Source organism: Anguilla rostrata, chromosome 3 (assembly GCF_018555375.3).
Source record: "Anguilla rostrata isolate EN2019 chromosome 3, ASM1855537v3, whole genome shotgun sequence".
Taxonomy (NCBI): domain Eukaryota; kingdom Metazoa; phylum Chordata; class Actinopteri; order Anguilliformes; family Anguillidae; genus Anguilla; species Anguilla rostrata.
In genome coordinates this window covers 25,215,412-25,232,343 of record NC_057935.1, presented here as the reverse complement: position 1 = coordinate 25,232,343, position 16,932 = coordinate 25,215,412, and the positions used below count along the sequence as shown (strand labels likewise).

The 16,932-nt window shown below is 40.2% G+C and overlaps 1 protein-coding gene across 1 annotated transcript; it reads left to right on the top strand.

Annotated features, from left to right (window-relative positions):
- The first annotated feature begins 1,626 nt into the window (after window positions 1-1,626).
- Window positions 1,627-16,424, top strand: dipk2b (divergent protein kinase domain 2B). The gene is made up of 5 exons (XM_064326966.1): window positions 1,627-2,004; window positions 6,425-6,689; window positions 10,672-10,845; window positions 11,680-11,968; window positions 14,733-16,424. Exons 1-5 carry the CDS (start codon window positions 1,787-1,789, stop codon window positions 15,071-15,073), a joined length of 1,287 nt encoding a protein of 428 aa, XP_064183036.1. The 5' UTR covers window positions 1,627-1,786; the 3' UTR covers window positions 15,074-16,424.
- The last annotated feature ends 508 nt before the right edge of the window (window positions 16,425-16,932 follow it).

Below are 16,932 nucleotides of genomic sequence, written 5' to 3'. Positions count from 1 at the left end.
CACATGGAAACTTTCTTCACATTATTTTTAAAGAAAACTGCGCTCTGACAACAACAATGCACGCTTCATACAAATTGTTCAGTTGCCTTCAGAGGAGATGCTGTTCAAGCGTTTTTCAGAAAGTTTTTGTCTGCCGTAAGGAGAGTAATCAGTAGTCTGATTGATTGCTATATATATTATATAATATGTTTCTTATTATTATTATTATTATTATTATTATTATTATTAATATTAATAAAAACAATAGGGTTCCAGCACCTGCAGTGCTTGGACCCATAATAATAATAATAATAATAAGAAGAAGAAGAAGAATAATAATAAGAAGAAGAATACCAAGCCAAATAAAAATGCCCTGTTTAATATAAAATCACAAAAATAATTGGATAACTGTGTTGATATCTGAGTAAACCCCAGAATTGCTCTTTTTACTTCAGTCCATATTCCTTTTTTGGTAGGGTTCCAGTTTTTACTCAGAGCAGTTATCCAGCTAGGTCAGTAATGCAGCTTTGTGAAATACCCCCAGTGCATTTCCTTCTTCTCCTTTAAACACATATGTTTTTGAATATAGGAAGTAGCAATGCGTCACAGAAGACAAACTGCAATAAAGTACAACACCATTGGGGCTGGTTAAATCACATGGATGGAGGAGGTTGAATCACATGTATGAACAACTTGGTTGGATGCAATCTTGAACACGCAGCTGAGATTTTAACTCAAGACTGAGATTTCTGAATCAATTTGAACTGAAAACCAGTGCCATAGTAAGTATTTTTGACGAAGGGCGACACCTGCTGGCCATTTACCTGATCCCTTCTCCCCATCCAAAAAGTTGCAGACACCATTTAAAGATGTGAAGTACTAATCTATGGTTTTGTCACCAGTCACACAGCAAGATTAGACATGATTCACTGAACGAGCTTGTGTAAAAAGAGACAAAAGAATTATGGAAGTGTATTGTTATGTACAGGAACTCACATAGAAGTAATGCTATACAATAGTAATTCTTTAAGCATAATGTGATCTATGCTATTTTTTTCCTTTTTGGTTCTTCATAACAAATCCCATATCAATGTAGAATCTCATAAATTGTACAGATACCAAATTCCATATTTATGGGGAATCTAATGAACACCTCAGTCTAATTTGACTGCAGGGAATGTGTGTACCCTCTAATAAAACTGAACACCAATTTGCAGACAGCTGCACAGAAAGTGAGAGTTATTTGCAGTTACCACAATTTCGGGAAAGCATGAATTCTTTCTGTAAAAGTTGCAGATTCTCTTTACTGAAGATGTCTGGAGGATAAGGCGTCCAGCAATACAGTAAGTACATTTAACACCAACTGACACAGACTGCTGTGAACAGTGCTGTGGACATGCACCCTTAGCCTTGCAATTCTACCCAGCATGCCTGCATTTAGTGACATCATCTAAAAATAGGCCAGCCTAGGCCAGGATATCCCACCTTTGTGGGGGCTGTTATCTGGCCTGTTTCAGGAGGGTGGGACAGACCTGGGCTGGCAGGGTGTGGGGGGAGGTGCGCAGCAACATCTGTTGGGGGGCCAGGAAGCGTCTCCGTGGCAACGGGGTTATCTGCATCCTCCATGCGCTTCCTTGCGTCGAGTGGAGGCGTAGCGGAGGGTGTAACAGAGCGAGAGAGGAGCCCGAAGCTGTGCGGTTGTGTTCGTCTGTGTGCAGAGGGGAGCCTTCGCATTTCGGGGAACCCCCCCACTACCCGTCCCTGATCTCCCCTCAACTCCTTGTCCCGAAGGAAGCGACCTGTTACCATGACCCTGGGATGCCCCAGGAATAGGGCAGCAGAGGTCTGTGGCGCACTGGCCAGGATCTGGGTCCTGTTTTGGGCGCTCGGTGCGATGGGGTCTCCCCCTTCCCCTGCGGCCCCCCGCAAGGCCTACACCTTTGGGAGAAGCTTCCTGGGTTTGGATAAATGCAACGCTTGTGTGGGGACCTCAATCTGCAAAAAGTTCTTCAAAGAGGAGATCAGGCAAGTTAAGCGCAGAAACTAGCTCTTTGTGGAATAATCCTGGTCAATTTACTTTTATACAATTGAGAATATATAAATATTATAAGTTATTATACACACTGCATGTTGCATATTAAAACTTCTTAAGCTGTGTTGTTTGACTTGATTATTATGATTATAGTAATTATGGTATCCTAGTGTGTCCAACGGGCACTGAGTAGAAATACTCCTCATTATCAGGCCAAGATAGATAATTATCATTGGAACTGTAAGTTGACCCAATTTTGTATTTTTTTTTTTGTTTTTAATCTTAAATGATCATATCCCTCCTATCAATCAGACATTCAAGCAAAAACCAAACGATTTCATTCAATTGTTTACAATGAACATTACTGTATTAGCTGACCCAGAACAGAAGCCACTCCCAGTGGAGTATAAAAACAACATCATCTTTCAGCCCTGGCCCTAGTGAATTGAGAACAGACACTGAAAACAGGTCACTGGAGGTCATCACCCGTATGGAAACTGAAAATACAGCAATATATTGCAATATCTGAAAGTAGCAATATTTTTTCTGTTTGCCCATACATCATGAAGAGTTACAATACCTTGATTATGTACTTTACTTGAATATACTGGCTGTGCATTCCATTCCGCATTTACTGGTTAAACCTAGACAACTTGTTTGTTTGATTAAGGAGGTAATTATGAAAAGGAAGGTTACACACTCATCTCCCCGTAATCAAATACAATTAGGTTTAAATTAGATTAAATTAAGTTAAACTTTTAACTTATGGTAAGTCTCAAAACCACTTTATTGCGATTTTAACTGCATGGAGCTAATGCAGCAATGATATCTTCTGTCCCTAGATCAGATGTAAACACCTTCATTTATTGTGTCAACACTGAGGTTGATAATGATGATGTCATAATGAAAAATTAGCATACCAGGTTAAAGCAGAGAGGAATATGTGGCAAAGAGCAAAGTTTTTGAACTACCACAGTACGTAAGAGTGCTGTTCTGTTTAGAATAGGGATCAAAATGATCTTTTCCAATCTTTCACAAGTTAGCTATTGTTAAGATTAAACAAGCCATATTTTTAATAAGTGATTACTAATGTGTGGATTGTAAATAAAATATTTTGTTGAAATCTCATATGTAACAATTTTGAAGTCAAATCAATTTTGAGAAATACAAATAATTTTGTATGTCATGATTGCCATGGTACGCAGTGCAAGCTCCGGAACATTAATGAAATACGTTTGACATTTTGTTAAACAAGTTATTTTGCCAAATTGAATAACTAAAGTTGAATGAAGGATTGAATAAATCCATTCAATGTTGAAATTCATTCAACATTGTTTGTGCTGTCACAATTCCCTACATCACCATCAAACAGACAGCTAGCTTTCGATCTAGTTCACAAAGCCATTTTTTACCACGTAATTATCACATACAGCATGAATATTCATGCGACTTTTCATATATTTTATTAAGATTGTTCTGTACTCATCAACAGTGTTACCTAAGGAATGGCAAAGTGATGTCACATAAAATAGAGCTGCTAAAACACATGAATATTAAATGCAGTGGTGGACTATGCTATTGATGAAAAACATATTTACATTGCTTTTTGTCAATGTTATACATTTACTTCAATAACAGTTATGACAAAACAGTGAAGTCATCTAGCTGCAGGGGTGGCCTGAACACAGGATTATGTGTCCTTTGAGAGAAAGAAAAAGAAAGAAAGAGAACCACAGATGTGTTCTGTGTTATCAAAAGGCAGGTTTACAGTAGATCTATCGATGTGACTCACATAGAACTTATCCTAATACAAAATACACACAAAAAAGGAAACGTCACAGGTGTCCTGGTGGTATGCAATGTCTGTTGGTTTCCAATGTGTTTAATCGTCGTAAAGAACTCGCAAACCTTATTTTCAAGGCCTTAAGTGGCTGCTGTTTGAAAGGAATACCTGCAGGCACTGTGGAATTCAAGGTTGAGTTGTGACTCTGCCCAAAACAACAAGAGTAGCGTTACCACAATTTGTAGACTTTTTGGGTTTTGTCTGTGGGCATGCCAACAAAGTAAATGCACCAGGAAAGTCTTATTTTGATCTGATGCGAGCAACACCAGAGTTAACAAACTAACTACTAAATCACAAAATATTTCTTAGGCTAACCAACTAAATCCCAAATTGTGTTCATATTAACCCTTTCACAAAGCCCCCAAATGGGCTAGTAGAGATTATTAAGACAATCCTTATTCCTGCAACCAAACTGTGAGTGGAAACAACAAACTCTGTGTTTTAGCTTCATTAGTACACAATACACTACAACAATGCTAAATGCAGAGTTCCTAAGTGCTACCATTGTCATGTAAGTCATCCATTTAACAAGCACCCCCTCCCTGTTGTCTCATCTGCAACTGTACTCCCCAAGCATGACACACTGAACAATAATGTCCATCTGGGAGTTCATAAAAATATTCCTTCACCACCAAAAATTCTTATTCCATCATAACAAGATAAAGCCAACAATAGTCTGAAGGTATGCTAATACAGCTGTGAAAAACATGGAATAATGAAATAAACAAGAGGGGGTTGTGGAATTATACCACATCATTCTAATATCAATATCTATGACTAAATCTGGAAATATGGAATAAATATACAATCGTACCATAGGTTTTACACGGAAAGATGTCCCTTTCAAGATTAATTTATTGTCTTGAATAAACAATTTGAAAAAGAAATATGCACATAGAAAGCGGGAGTAGGCACTTACAGTACAATGATCACATGCAAAACCCCACTCGGATTTTACACCGATATAATTCCTTTCAGTTTTAGTATGGAATGGAAATTGCATGGAAAATACTCATTCAAATTTACTGTGTTTTGATATGTGCTAAATGAAAGTAAAATTCCCCTTGGAGTATCTCATAATAGACTAAATATGGCTCATCCCCATGAAACACAAGATTACATCTTGTAGAGTATAGAAAAACATAAGTGTAAATAATATATTTAGGCATGTGTACCACAGTGTGTCACAATGTTTTTGCATTATTTTCAAATCTGACATCAATTTTTCATCTTAAACCGTTATAAAGGAGAAAATTTATATGAATTATAATGGACCAAAAAGCATTTTATTTGGAGAGGATTTGAATAGGTTTTTGGACCCCTAAATATCTTTGACCCCTATACTGCTGAAAAGATAGTAATTCTCACTAGAAATATATGATTATTTTATGATTTATAGCAATGCACAATTTAGATATTTTGGATAGATTTGGAGACAGTAAGGATCACCAGGGTTACATTTTGCTTCATAGATCTTTGGTAGTTCCACATATCACCTAAGTTGCATACTAGTTAAGGTTATGCCAGGCAAGTATAGTGTGATGCATATGCAGTACTCAATACTTCTTCAATCGAAGACAACTTCATTTTTGATGAAAAAAAAATGCATTTTTGTGGGACGTTTTTCTACCTAAATTATGGATATAATCTAATATAAGTTAGTATTGTAAATGGTACAAGTGCCGTGCTTTATTTAAGCCATTTACCAAGTATCTGTGACGCTCATATCTGGATGTTAGAAATCCTTAATTAGAACACCCCCTAAATGGGTGAGGATTAGCCATATTTGGTGCAAAGGGTGCACTGTCACCTCATATTACTAGTGAATGCATGAAGAGATAGGTACTCCTCTCACCCATTACATAAACTATGACTGAAAATGTTAGTTTAAGTTAATATATTGACACTTAAAGCAATAAAGCTAGCCAGTTTAGCAATCGTTAGTGTATAATTAATTGTTTTATTAATAATAGATTTAATCATATTGTTAGTGTAATATTACATATTTTTAATACATTAATACATTTTATTCTTTTGGCTAGAATGCTAAATAGCTAGCAGTAACACTGGAATACATTTATCTTGGTATAATAGAACTGCGTTCTGTAGCTTGCTAGTGGTGTACCTTATGCTATTTAAGGTTAGCTATCCATTAGCAAACTAGCAAGCATCAAAGAACAAACAGTCAGGACACTTACATGCTTAGAAACACTTCTTAATTGAAACTGGGTATGAATTATGACACAATGTGGGAGTGAATATCAGCACTGGACCAAGTGATAATGATTTATTTTTCTTCTGTTTTTTTAATCTATTGCAATGATGTTATTTCAACTAGAAGTGTGTGAAACAGTTCCAAAATTTGACAATGAAGCGGAGGTTTAACCACCGCCATCCCTGGTCATATCCGAATGAGACCCCTGATCAAATGACATCTAGTTCTGATGGACTACCAACTGGCTACAACTCGCAGGCATTTCTTTTCGTTGTCTGATTATAATGAATGCATCTTGTCATATTCTCTGCCATCTTTGGTCAAAGTATGTTCCACACCTTCTCCTCCCACTTAGGTTTGAGAAGTGGCTGTCCCCACAGCTGATGCTGCCCCCTGTCTACAGGAGGTGGTACCTGGCCAACTACACGGATGACTCTGAGAACTGGCGGCCTGTGGTCCTGTCGCGACTCATCCCCCAGCCACTCCACGAGGCATCGGACCGTTCCATCTGCAGCTCGGCAGGGCGAGCTCACTCCTGCAGCATCGAGGCCGTCCTGAGGGCCACGCCCCGTTTTCAGGACTGGGCTCGATCTCACCTGCTGCTGCCACGCATGGTCCAGGTTTGACCCACCACCGGTTTCACTTGGCATGGCCACAACACCTCCAATACAAAAGAACATCCCAGAACAGGCCTTTGTGTGGGGGGTGCCCACACTTTTTTGGCTTGCAACTTAATTTTCCAATGACCAGCACAACCTGATCTACTGGGCGGGTCCATCTTGGAACCGATGTCGGAAACCGGGTGGGGGGGTGGATGACGTCGGACCACAGAGTCATTGACACGCAAATTCATTACAAACTACTGGTCTCCCATCAGTTACTCATACCAGACATTACAAACCCATAGCTTTCTAACTACACTACAATCAGTTCTGGTGCAGCTATAATTTGGTTGCATCGACCCCTAGGGAAGTGAAGCGGAGGTTTCGGGAATAATTCAATTCAATTCAATTTTATTTGTATCCAACATGCTTTTTTGAGTGTGGTAGTATATCTTAGTGCTGGGCAGAGCTTCTACCTTAAATACATTTTCAGGTAGGCCTACTTACTTAAATGGCCGTGAACTGTCAAATGTATCGTCATCTTGAGTCTATGCTTTGATTGCCGCATGTAACATCACAAAATGACAAGGCTGCCAATGCCACATGCTCTTGTTTTGTCAAGTAGGCTAAATGTAACTGTTATTGCTGTAGGCCTACGACTGATGCTAGCTATACAGTACTGAATCCAGTTAGTTAATGTTAGCTCCAGTCATATAAAGTTGTACAAAGTCATACAAAGATTCACAATGACAAAGCGAAAACTGACCGCAAAGTGTTAGCGATGTTACAAGAAGTGAGTGAGATTGAATGATGCCGGGGAGGAAATGAATGTCAGTGACACAGTGCCTGGAGAGTGACAGTGAGCTAGAGATATGGAGGCAGAGCAAAGAAAGTCATCTTTCAGCTATCAAAACAGTGATTCTGTGTAGCTACAGCTCTTCCAGTTAGCGTTATGCTGTCGACGTCAAGAGATTCCATAAAAAAAATTCAAATAAATAAGCATGGCCTGTGCCAACACTACTAAAGTATTATTTGAAAAATTGTTAACGTTAAATGCAATGTTTTACACTTAAGGTAGTATGGAATTTAAACAGTTCCAGTGCCTTGTCTTATTCCAATACTTTGGTTAGCCAATGCTTCCAAATATTATCCATGAGAACACAATCGAAAATGTGTTTGATATTAATTTTGATTTATTTGAACTACTAATATCACTTTAGGTCAACATTTTATGTCAAATTATTGATTGATTGCTTTCATAAAGTAGCCTAATTAACCGTGCAATAAACAGGATAATTCTCTTGGAGGTGATCAGCTGTCAAGAAACAATGACCTTCATGGTAAAGGGTTCTTCGCTTCCACGTTGGTCACGATTTCTCAATAGCTATGCATGTTGTTGTGGATTATCACTCACTTAGTACATTACATTACAGGCATATAGCAGACGTTCTTATCCAGAGCGACTTACACAACTTTTACATAGAATTTACATTGTATCCAATTATACAGCTGGATATACACTGAAGCAATGCAGGTTAAGTACATTGCTCAAGGGTACAACAGCAGTGTCCTACCGGGGAATCGAACCTACCACCTTTAAGTTACAAGACCAACTCCTTAATCATTATACTACACTGCCACCCCCACATCTTGTTTCTGTAATGATAGAGAATGCAAAGTTGGTAAGGATCAATCATTATGAAATTCCCTCATAGATTTATGAGCACAAAGATGATCTGGAGAAAAGCTAGGTAATTTTACCAAGGGAATTAATTTATTAAATTATTAAAAATGTTTAATAGGAGCTCTCAGAACTCCAGTCCTGGGGGGCAACAGTAGCTGCTGGGTTTTGGTGCGTTTCAGTAGTTAATGCATCATTAACGAAAGTAATTGATTAGCTAAATAGTCCAAACATCACGTGTCCAAAGTCTAAATTGCCTATTGATTGGAAAGAAATCACCTGCAGATATCACAGCCCTCTAGGACCTGAGCTTGGGAATTAATAGTCTAGTAGTGCTGTTTCAGCTTGGATTTGTTTTTATCACATATTCTGCCAATTTATGCCTCACTCTGTGTTAAAAAAAACTACTTCCTGATATTAGTGCAAAATTTGTTCCCCCTTATGCAACTTACAGTATTTATTGTATTGTCCATTTTGTTAATAATTATATAAGCTTTTTAGGAGTACTTATGTATGCAATATAAAAGGCATTCTGGATACTTAGATCTGTGATCCACGGGTCAGGTTTGTCCCAGGGTGTGACATAATGCACACACAAATAATATTTTGTGTGGTTGTAATGCATTAAGTAATTTTTTTTTTTAATGTTTTAATTCATTTTAATCTTTATTTTACCAAGAGGATGTCATCAAGCAAGTCTAGTATGCTTGTAATGATTATTTATGGAAGATCTACTCTCTTGCACACCTAACATGTTAGAATTTTATCACAGAGAGAGTAGTCAATGTGTTGAATAACTTGCCAGGTCAAGTAGTAGAGGCAGAAACTGGGTATTTTCAAGACTAGGTTTGATACAGTGTTAGATACTATCTAGTCTGTAGGTAATCAGACCACTAGGTACAATTTAGTCCAGAAACTGGTGAGCACTGTTGAGCTGAATGGCCTGTTCTCATCATTATGTTATGTAATATTACCATTGAACAGCAGAAAAACATAATCTCTAACACGCACATATGATTGGTTGGAAGAACATCCCCACCAAAGCGTTAGCATATTGAAACTCCATTTACAGATTTCTGGAACCATTTACATATTTGTGGAACTATTTACATGTGTGAAACCATTTACATATCTGTGAAACCCCATTTACAGTTGTGTGGAACTATTTACATATTTGTTAAACCCTATTTACAGATTTGTGGAACCATGTACGTATTTGTGGAACTATTTACATATGTGTGAAACCACTTACATATCTGTGAAACCCCATTTACAGTTGTGTGGAACTATTTACATATTTGTGGACCCATTTACATATTTGTGGAACTGTTTAGATATTTGTGAAATCATTTACATATCTGTAAAACCCCATTTACAGATTTGTAAAACCATTTACATATTTGTGACTTTTGCTACAAAAATATCTCCATAAAAATTGTTCTGCTGTAGCCTTGGATTTGTGAAGTGCACCCATTGCATGATGGGAGAGATCTGATCTTTACTGATCTTTTGATTTCAGCCTGGAGTTGTTTGTGAGTAGTCGCACAGTGTTGGCCGTGAGGCTTGTACAGATTCATCCTTTACAGCAATGTCAAGGGCTGCATTTCCATCAGAGGCCAACACTGCTGGCCTTTGAGAGAGGTTGAACATGCTCAGAGCAATTTAGAGTTGATGTACTGAATGTGTGAGAATTTACCCATCCTTGTGCACGGTTGGTGTAATACAAAATGGCAGTGTACTGTAATGTTTAGAGAAATGAGCTTGTAACTCTGTGATTACAGATGCAATTCCAAATAGGGCACTGCGGTTGTACCTTTGAGAATTACCCTGAACCGATTTAGCAAATACTATTAGATTGTATGCAAAAATCTGCTGAGATGTCTACCTTCCAAGGGAGCCTGACCAAGGGAGCAGCATTCATAAATATAAAGCCTGTGACAGTGACATTAAAATAAATCAAATAAATCTTTCAAACCTGTTAAGGCTGTCATGTCATACTGTTACTTTTCTATGAATTATGCATTTTATTTATTGTATTATTTGTATAGCACCTTTCCCTTAACATTTGTTACAGTAAGCTTTACACTAGGCCACAGCTTGAAACCCTCACAAACATAAGCCAATGGTAATAGTGTCAGAGAAGAACTCATAAGGAAAAACCAGCAAAATGTATCACTATCTTACTAATTTAATCAGTTCCCATAAGTGACCATAAATGCCTAAATGTGAATGTGGACAGCTGATGTTGAAGCATAGATCCTGTGGGAAAGGTTTATTCACAGGTGAGAAGCATTACTGTAAAACAGTGTGTGTCTGCAGGGTCTGGCCACGCCCATGATGCGCTGCCCCTCCCAGCGGCTGCTGGACCGGCTGGTGCGCCGCTACGCTGAGGTTACGGACGCCGGGAGTGTGCAGATGAAGCACTTTGCCGAGCGGGACAAACTGCGGCTGCTCTACACACTGGCCGTCAATCAACACCCACTGTTACTTCAGGTAGGCCAATAAGCACCCGCTGTTGCTTCCGGCAAGCCAATAAGCACCTGTTGTTGCGCCATGTAGACCAATCAACACCCATTGGTGCTGTTGCATCAGGAAGGCTAATTGGCACCCACTGTTGCTTCAGACAGGCCAATCAATCAGAACCTATTGTCCTTGCTGCTTCAGGCAGGCCAAACAGCACCTGGCATTTCTGTTGCTTCCGGTCAGCTAATCAGCACTCACTATTGCTTCAGACTTTCAGGCAGGGAGGTTTGGTTTGAGCTGGCATGATAGGCACCGCCAGGGGTGTAGGAAGTGGGGGATAAGGGCAAGGGGGGGGGGGGGGGGCAGTATTGGAAACAGGCCGCATTTACATCGCCTGGTAATAGTGACCCAATTCCAATTTTTTGCTCACATGTGGCACAAATCAGATATGTATTATGAATGTGTAAAGAGGAATAAAGCACATGGAATCGGACATTTTCAGATCCGTTTTGGGCCGCATTCATATATGTAAATAAATCCGACAGGAATCAGATAACTGCCAATGTGGCACTTAAAATGTGATATTCTCATACTTTGTTTTGCCTTTGAATGACGCTTAACATACACCACATCCACAAGCACTCTCCACTGGTAATGGTAGGCCTAAATGTTAAAAGAAGTTGAATGGAAGACCAGTGGATCCAGTGGAGAATACCAAGGCTACGTGCCTTTTAAGTATATGGGGCGAAGAGTCGGGATAGGCCAAAATACAGGAGATGTTTGGTGCGGACCTATATATATATATAATATACGTGAAGCACAGTTCCTGTTGATTAACCTCTTGCCTCTGACCCTTGACCATAGATGTTCCCAGGCACGGAGGGCTGGCCTTTTCCCAAATACTACGGCTCATGCGGCAGGATGATGGTGTCGGCCACCACCAGGCCCATCAGGAGCACGTACGACTCCGCGCTGGAGACCCGAGCGGACATCGCCTACCAGCTGCTCCACGTCGCCCAGGGGCTGAGCTCCAACAGCCTCGGGTTCCTCCTCTACTACACGCGCGTCTCCGAGGACATGTTCGCCACCTTCGAGGACGGGAAGCTCTTCATCGTGGACGCCAGTGCTATCGGCATCATCGACCTGCTGGAAGGTACGTTTGCCTCTTCTTTTGAGTGGTAGACAATCGCACAGATCTTCAAACCTAAAATCTAAATTTGTGAGGTGCGAAGCGTAAACTGTACTTCTGTTTATATGTGTTTATATCGATTTTGCCAAAATTATGTTTGAAAATATATCAATGTCCCTTTATTTCTGTCAAGAAATACACCAATTTTGCCTAATTTTCATCATATGTGCAACATATATGAAGTTCATCTAATGCCCGGTTAAAAATATCTAAAATTCCCATTATATAAAAAAATATTTAAAAATGATCTTTACAGATATACCTTATTCTCTTCATTTGCATTTTTAAATGTCTAATTGTCTCATTTTTGTTTAAAATATACCAAATTCACTGCCTAAGCCCTTCAAAAATCAGCATGGTTCCTTTTGCTGAAATATGTGAGATTTTTGGAGCTGGTTGTGTGAGTGTGAGATTAGTTCTCACACCTGCTGCATGGAACTTGAGATCTGTGAAGATGTGGTATACAAGTGCACCTAAAATAAGTCTTTATTTTGTATGCATGCCTGTAGAAGAATTAATATTACCTTTTTTAAATACCCAGGGAAGAGGTTTTGTTTAATACATCAAGACATAAATCAATATGGCAAGGGCATATTTTTCAATAAGTTTTATTAAATTGACCATTTATATGCCTGTGACATTAATTGTATGGAAATGCCACTGTGGCTGCTACAGACACTAATTTCAGAAATTTCTCAGATGCAGTAGATTACAGACAAGTGAACCTAAAGCAGCTAGAGTTCCCATTGTTATAACCAAGCCAAAATCAAATTGTTAGAGCTGTTGCACCTAGGTGAGTAGCACTGAAATTGCTGCTAATATGAATTATCAGGTCCTCAGTCAAGCTTTTGTGATAACAGTCCCCAGTACAGAGTTCCAGTTTGCATTTGTATTCTTATGCAACACATGACTTCTTTACAAAACCAATAGGTGTCACATTTCATGACTGCAGCATGAACACAAGAAATCTGATATGGATCAGATTTGAATTGTATCTGGAGGCAGTCCAGGTTTGATTCAACCAGAATCAGATCTGAATGTAAACACTCCAGCATGCATCGTTATCCATTACCAACCATCTTCCAACAAATAAGCCATAATAAGCATGCAGTAGTTCAGCGTGCAAGATACCCTGCTGTAAATGTGTTCCTCAAGGATGGAACACTGAGAAATGGGATCTGAGATTAAATGCCTGGAAACTGATATGCATAACACATTTTTAAAAATCAGTTGCTAACAGATGGCACCACATAAATGGAGATACATAAATACAATTTATCAGATACTAATGCAAGCAAGACCAGAAGGGACACTTCTTGGCTTCCTCTCAAGTTTTCAAGTTATTTTGTTTTTGAAGTGGAAGAGGATTCTACTCCAGGTTGTTTCTCCCATCTCGCACTTTGCCTCAGTTCCAACAAACGTACCCGGGCCACCCCACCCCCCACCCATAGAGATAGACAGTTGAGTTTTTGTTCCTTGTTTTAGGGGCGTCATACTGTAGAGAACATTTGTGTGATGCCGTTATTCAAGCAAACAGGAGGTTATGAAGATAATAATAGAGCAGAATTCAAGGGATTTTGGGGGGGGGGGGGGCGTTGATTAAGACAGACGTGTGCAAATGCAGACAGCACAGCTGCATGCTTGCCATTTAATGGCTAATGAATACCAGCTCCACTCCCACTCTGCTGAACAACAAGCGTAAAACAGAGAAACATGACAACGTCTGAAGCTCACGGAATAGTCAATTTGTCGAGTTGTTGTTCCTAACATGGGTCGTTATCTATGATGGAGAGGGCTAACAAAAAATGACCTTTGTTAAATTGTGGGATTCAATCTATAATGAAGGTTTGTTTGAAGGACAATTTTGAGCAAATGGTTGTATCGCATATATGCTGCTCAGTACATTTTTAACATTGCTTTCAATGTTGCACTTATGTGCTGCTGGCCAATTCTAGTATAAATGTAGTATAAATGTAAATGTAACAAGTAGGCAACGGGAGAAAAATTATCTGAATAGAGAGCGTCTCCCCAAGATGCTTCTCAACAGAAGAGTCCAGAGTAAGAACTGCTATTCACATTTTGTAGTGCGGGTGTACTAGATCTTTGCAAATAGGTTCCTCTGTGAAAATGATTACTTCCATATTCTACTCACCAAACGTGTTGTACTGAATCCCCCTTTGATTTCTTTTTAGCAGAAAATCAAGTTGGCAAGAAGTACAGATAATAGATACCAGCACAGCCGTTGCACTGACCTTGAGCATAAGGCATTCAAGTAACAAAGAAACAACAAAAACTTCCAGATATTGTTTTAAAGGGGAGGATAGGGCAATGCATTCTTACTGCGAAGAAAAATTCGCAGTAAGAAGGAACAGGGTGGGCAGCCCTTTATAAATAAGGTGACAAGGCCAAAAAACAAAGGATCTCACATGTACAGAACATTAAAGAATTCTCATTATTTGAAGTTTTTGAACTTTAAATACTGTGTAAAAAAAGAAAACATACATGAATTTAAGTCCGCAGTACATAAACAATCAAAGGGCAACAGGACTTTTGAATAGTCAATATTAGGCATGTGCACGTATTCAGTATTTTCAGTTTACATATCTTCATTTTCATAGTGATGAAAATGAAGCTAATGCTAAGAGCCAGTGTTTGCTGAATGAACTACAGCCCCCACACAGAAGCAGACGCTTCACACTGAGAGCATGTGTCTCTGCATTGCGTGCAGGTGTCCCGCCCGACTCCGAGCCGGAGCGCGAGGACGTCTTCTCCTGCCTGAGCACCTCCTGCGCCCGGCCCCCGCCCTGCAGCTCCGTGCGGCCCTCCCAGAGCTTCTCCCTGCTCTGCCGGGACCTCCTCCCGAAGCTGCTGACGCCGCGGGACGCGCGGGCGGGGCGACTCCACGGGGACGCGGCCCGGCTGCTGGGGGTCTGCGCGGACGGGGCGCGGGAGGACCGGAGCGTCGCGGACGCGGCCCGCGGGCTGATGGGCCTACTGAAACCGCTGCGGCCCTGCAGCCCGCAGCTGGCGTACCGCTACCCCGAGTGCAGGTACGGAGACCAGTTCTGAGCTCAAGCGCCGGGGACGCTTGGGACAGCCGGGGATGTCCGGGAGGACCCGAGAGACGTGGAGGACATCCAGCCAGAACTTAGGGGCCATAAGGACTGAGCTCCAGATGAGAAAAGGGGAGGAACTGCCTCCTCCCACACCCACCCCCCAGTGATGACATCGCCTGACATCCACAAGGACAACAGGAAGAGCCACGCCTAAACTAGGCTGCATTCAGATGAAGAAAAAAATCAGTTGGCTGCAAACTGTATTCATACACTGAAAAGGTGCTGTAGATTAAATGTCCGGCTGCTGACAGGCTGTACGCAGTTACACTCATTCTTAATTACCCCACTTGTGATTACGGCCTACCTGCTCAATACAACACCCCTGGGAGAGGGTCAACGCATCAAGTCACGACCTGCAATGGTCCAAAATACAAAGGTACGCTTCAAAACTAAGAGTGAGGGAGAGATGCAATGGGACACACACGGGGGCAAAAAGATGGAGACAGAAGATGAAGAGGCTTTGCAGCAGCTGATGGGATGGGACTGAACGTCCAGTCGCAGCAGACTGCAAGTATGGTGATGAAGAGGCTATTTGCTGTGGACCATTACATACTCTTTCATTGCACTGTTTCCACTCCACCAATCTACTGGAGCAATCATTACCATCCCCTCAACATGGTGAAAATCCTCCTGAGGAGGGTTGTAAAGTTTAACACATCTTGAGAAAACAAGACTGAACATTCAAAACTTAACAGTTTGCCTAAGGAATAAGCCCTGATGTGTTCCTTTCGAAGAGCAACTTGCATCTATCATTACAGTGTCATATACAAGCAAATGTCTCAACATTTCAGTTTTCTTCAGTCCCATTAGGCAGCCTGCAATTCAGTTGACATCCACCGTGTGTCACTAGCATACTTTTCTAATTCAAAACAAGTGCATTGGCTATGATAAACCCCAGGATAATTCAGAGCAAACACGGGTTTATCTCATGGAAATCTGGGTTAAATGCAAATCAAGAGCCTTCAGAAAGTCCCACAGACACATTCACATTACTTCCTTTAACACCTAGTCTTGAGTGTCACCCAAATTTGATGCGCTCAACAAAAAAAAGAAAATTATAAATGGTCATCATCAATCATTTTTAATGTATGGACCAGTTGCCTTGGCTGTATTTGTCAATGATCAAATAAATACTTTTGTAAATAATTGAGTGCAGTCCCCCCCAGAAATTATGCATATTTGCTACTGCAAGATGAAGGAAATTTGTTTCTTGGGCTTTCTTGGCTGTTAATTTTATGTACAAGAGTGCCTTGAAAAAGACTCCAGTATGGTTTTGACATAATAAATGCACAATGAGAAAAGTCTGCGAGACCTTTATTTTCTTGTTTCAGATTGCACCCCATTTGTCAGCACCTTAAAAAAAAGTTAGTGTGTGAGATCTCCTGCACCTATATAGAGCATGACAGCAAAGTCTAATGACCAACAGTGATATCAGAACTTCAAGCAAAGACAACTAATATTAAAATTCTCAGGTATTTTAATTAATATAAGACTTTTTTTTAACTCACTAATAAGTCAAGGTGAATGATACCAATATCGTGACAACATAACCACACCTACTTTAGGTAGTCTTATTGACTGTGAACCTGGCCAGACTTTTCATTTCATGGCCAGGGACATACTGTCAAACAGATCAAATTGGTGCAAGTACACCTCCGGCGCAGTTCTGACATTGCTGACCTGCTGCAAAGGTAGGCCCGTTGAAATGTGGCAGTTCACCAAGTGTGCAACGGCTTATATTATAAAATGGCCCTTCTCCAAGTGTGCCATGTCACAGTCAAGTATATCCACTGGTTGTGTACAGGGCTTTCT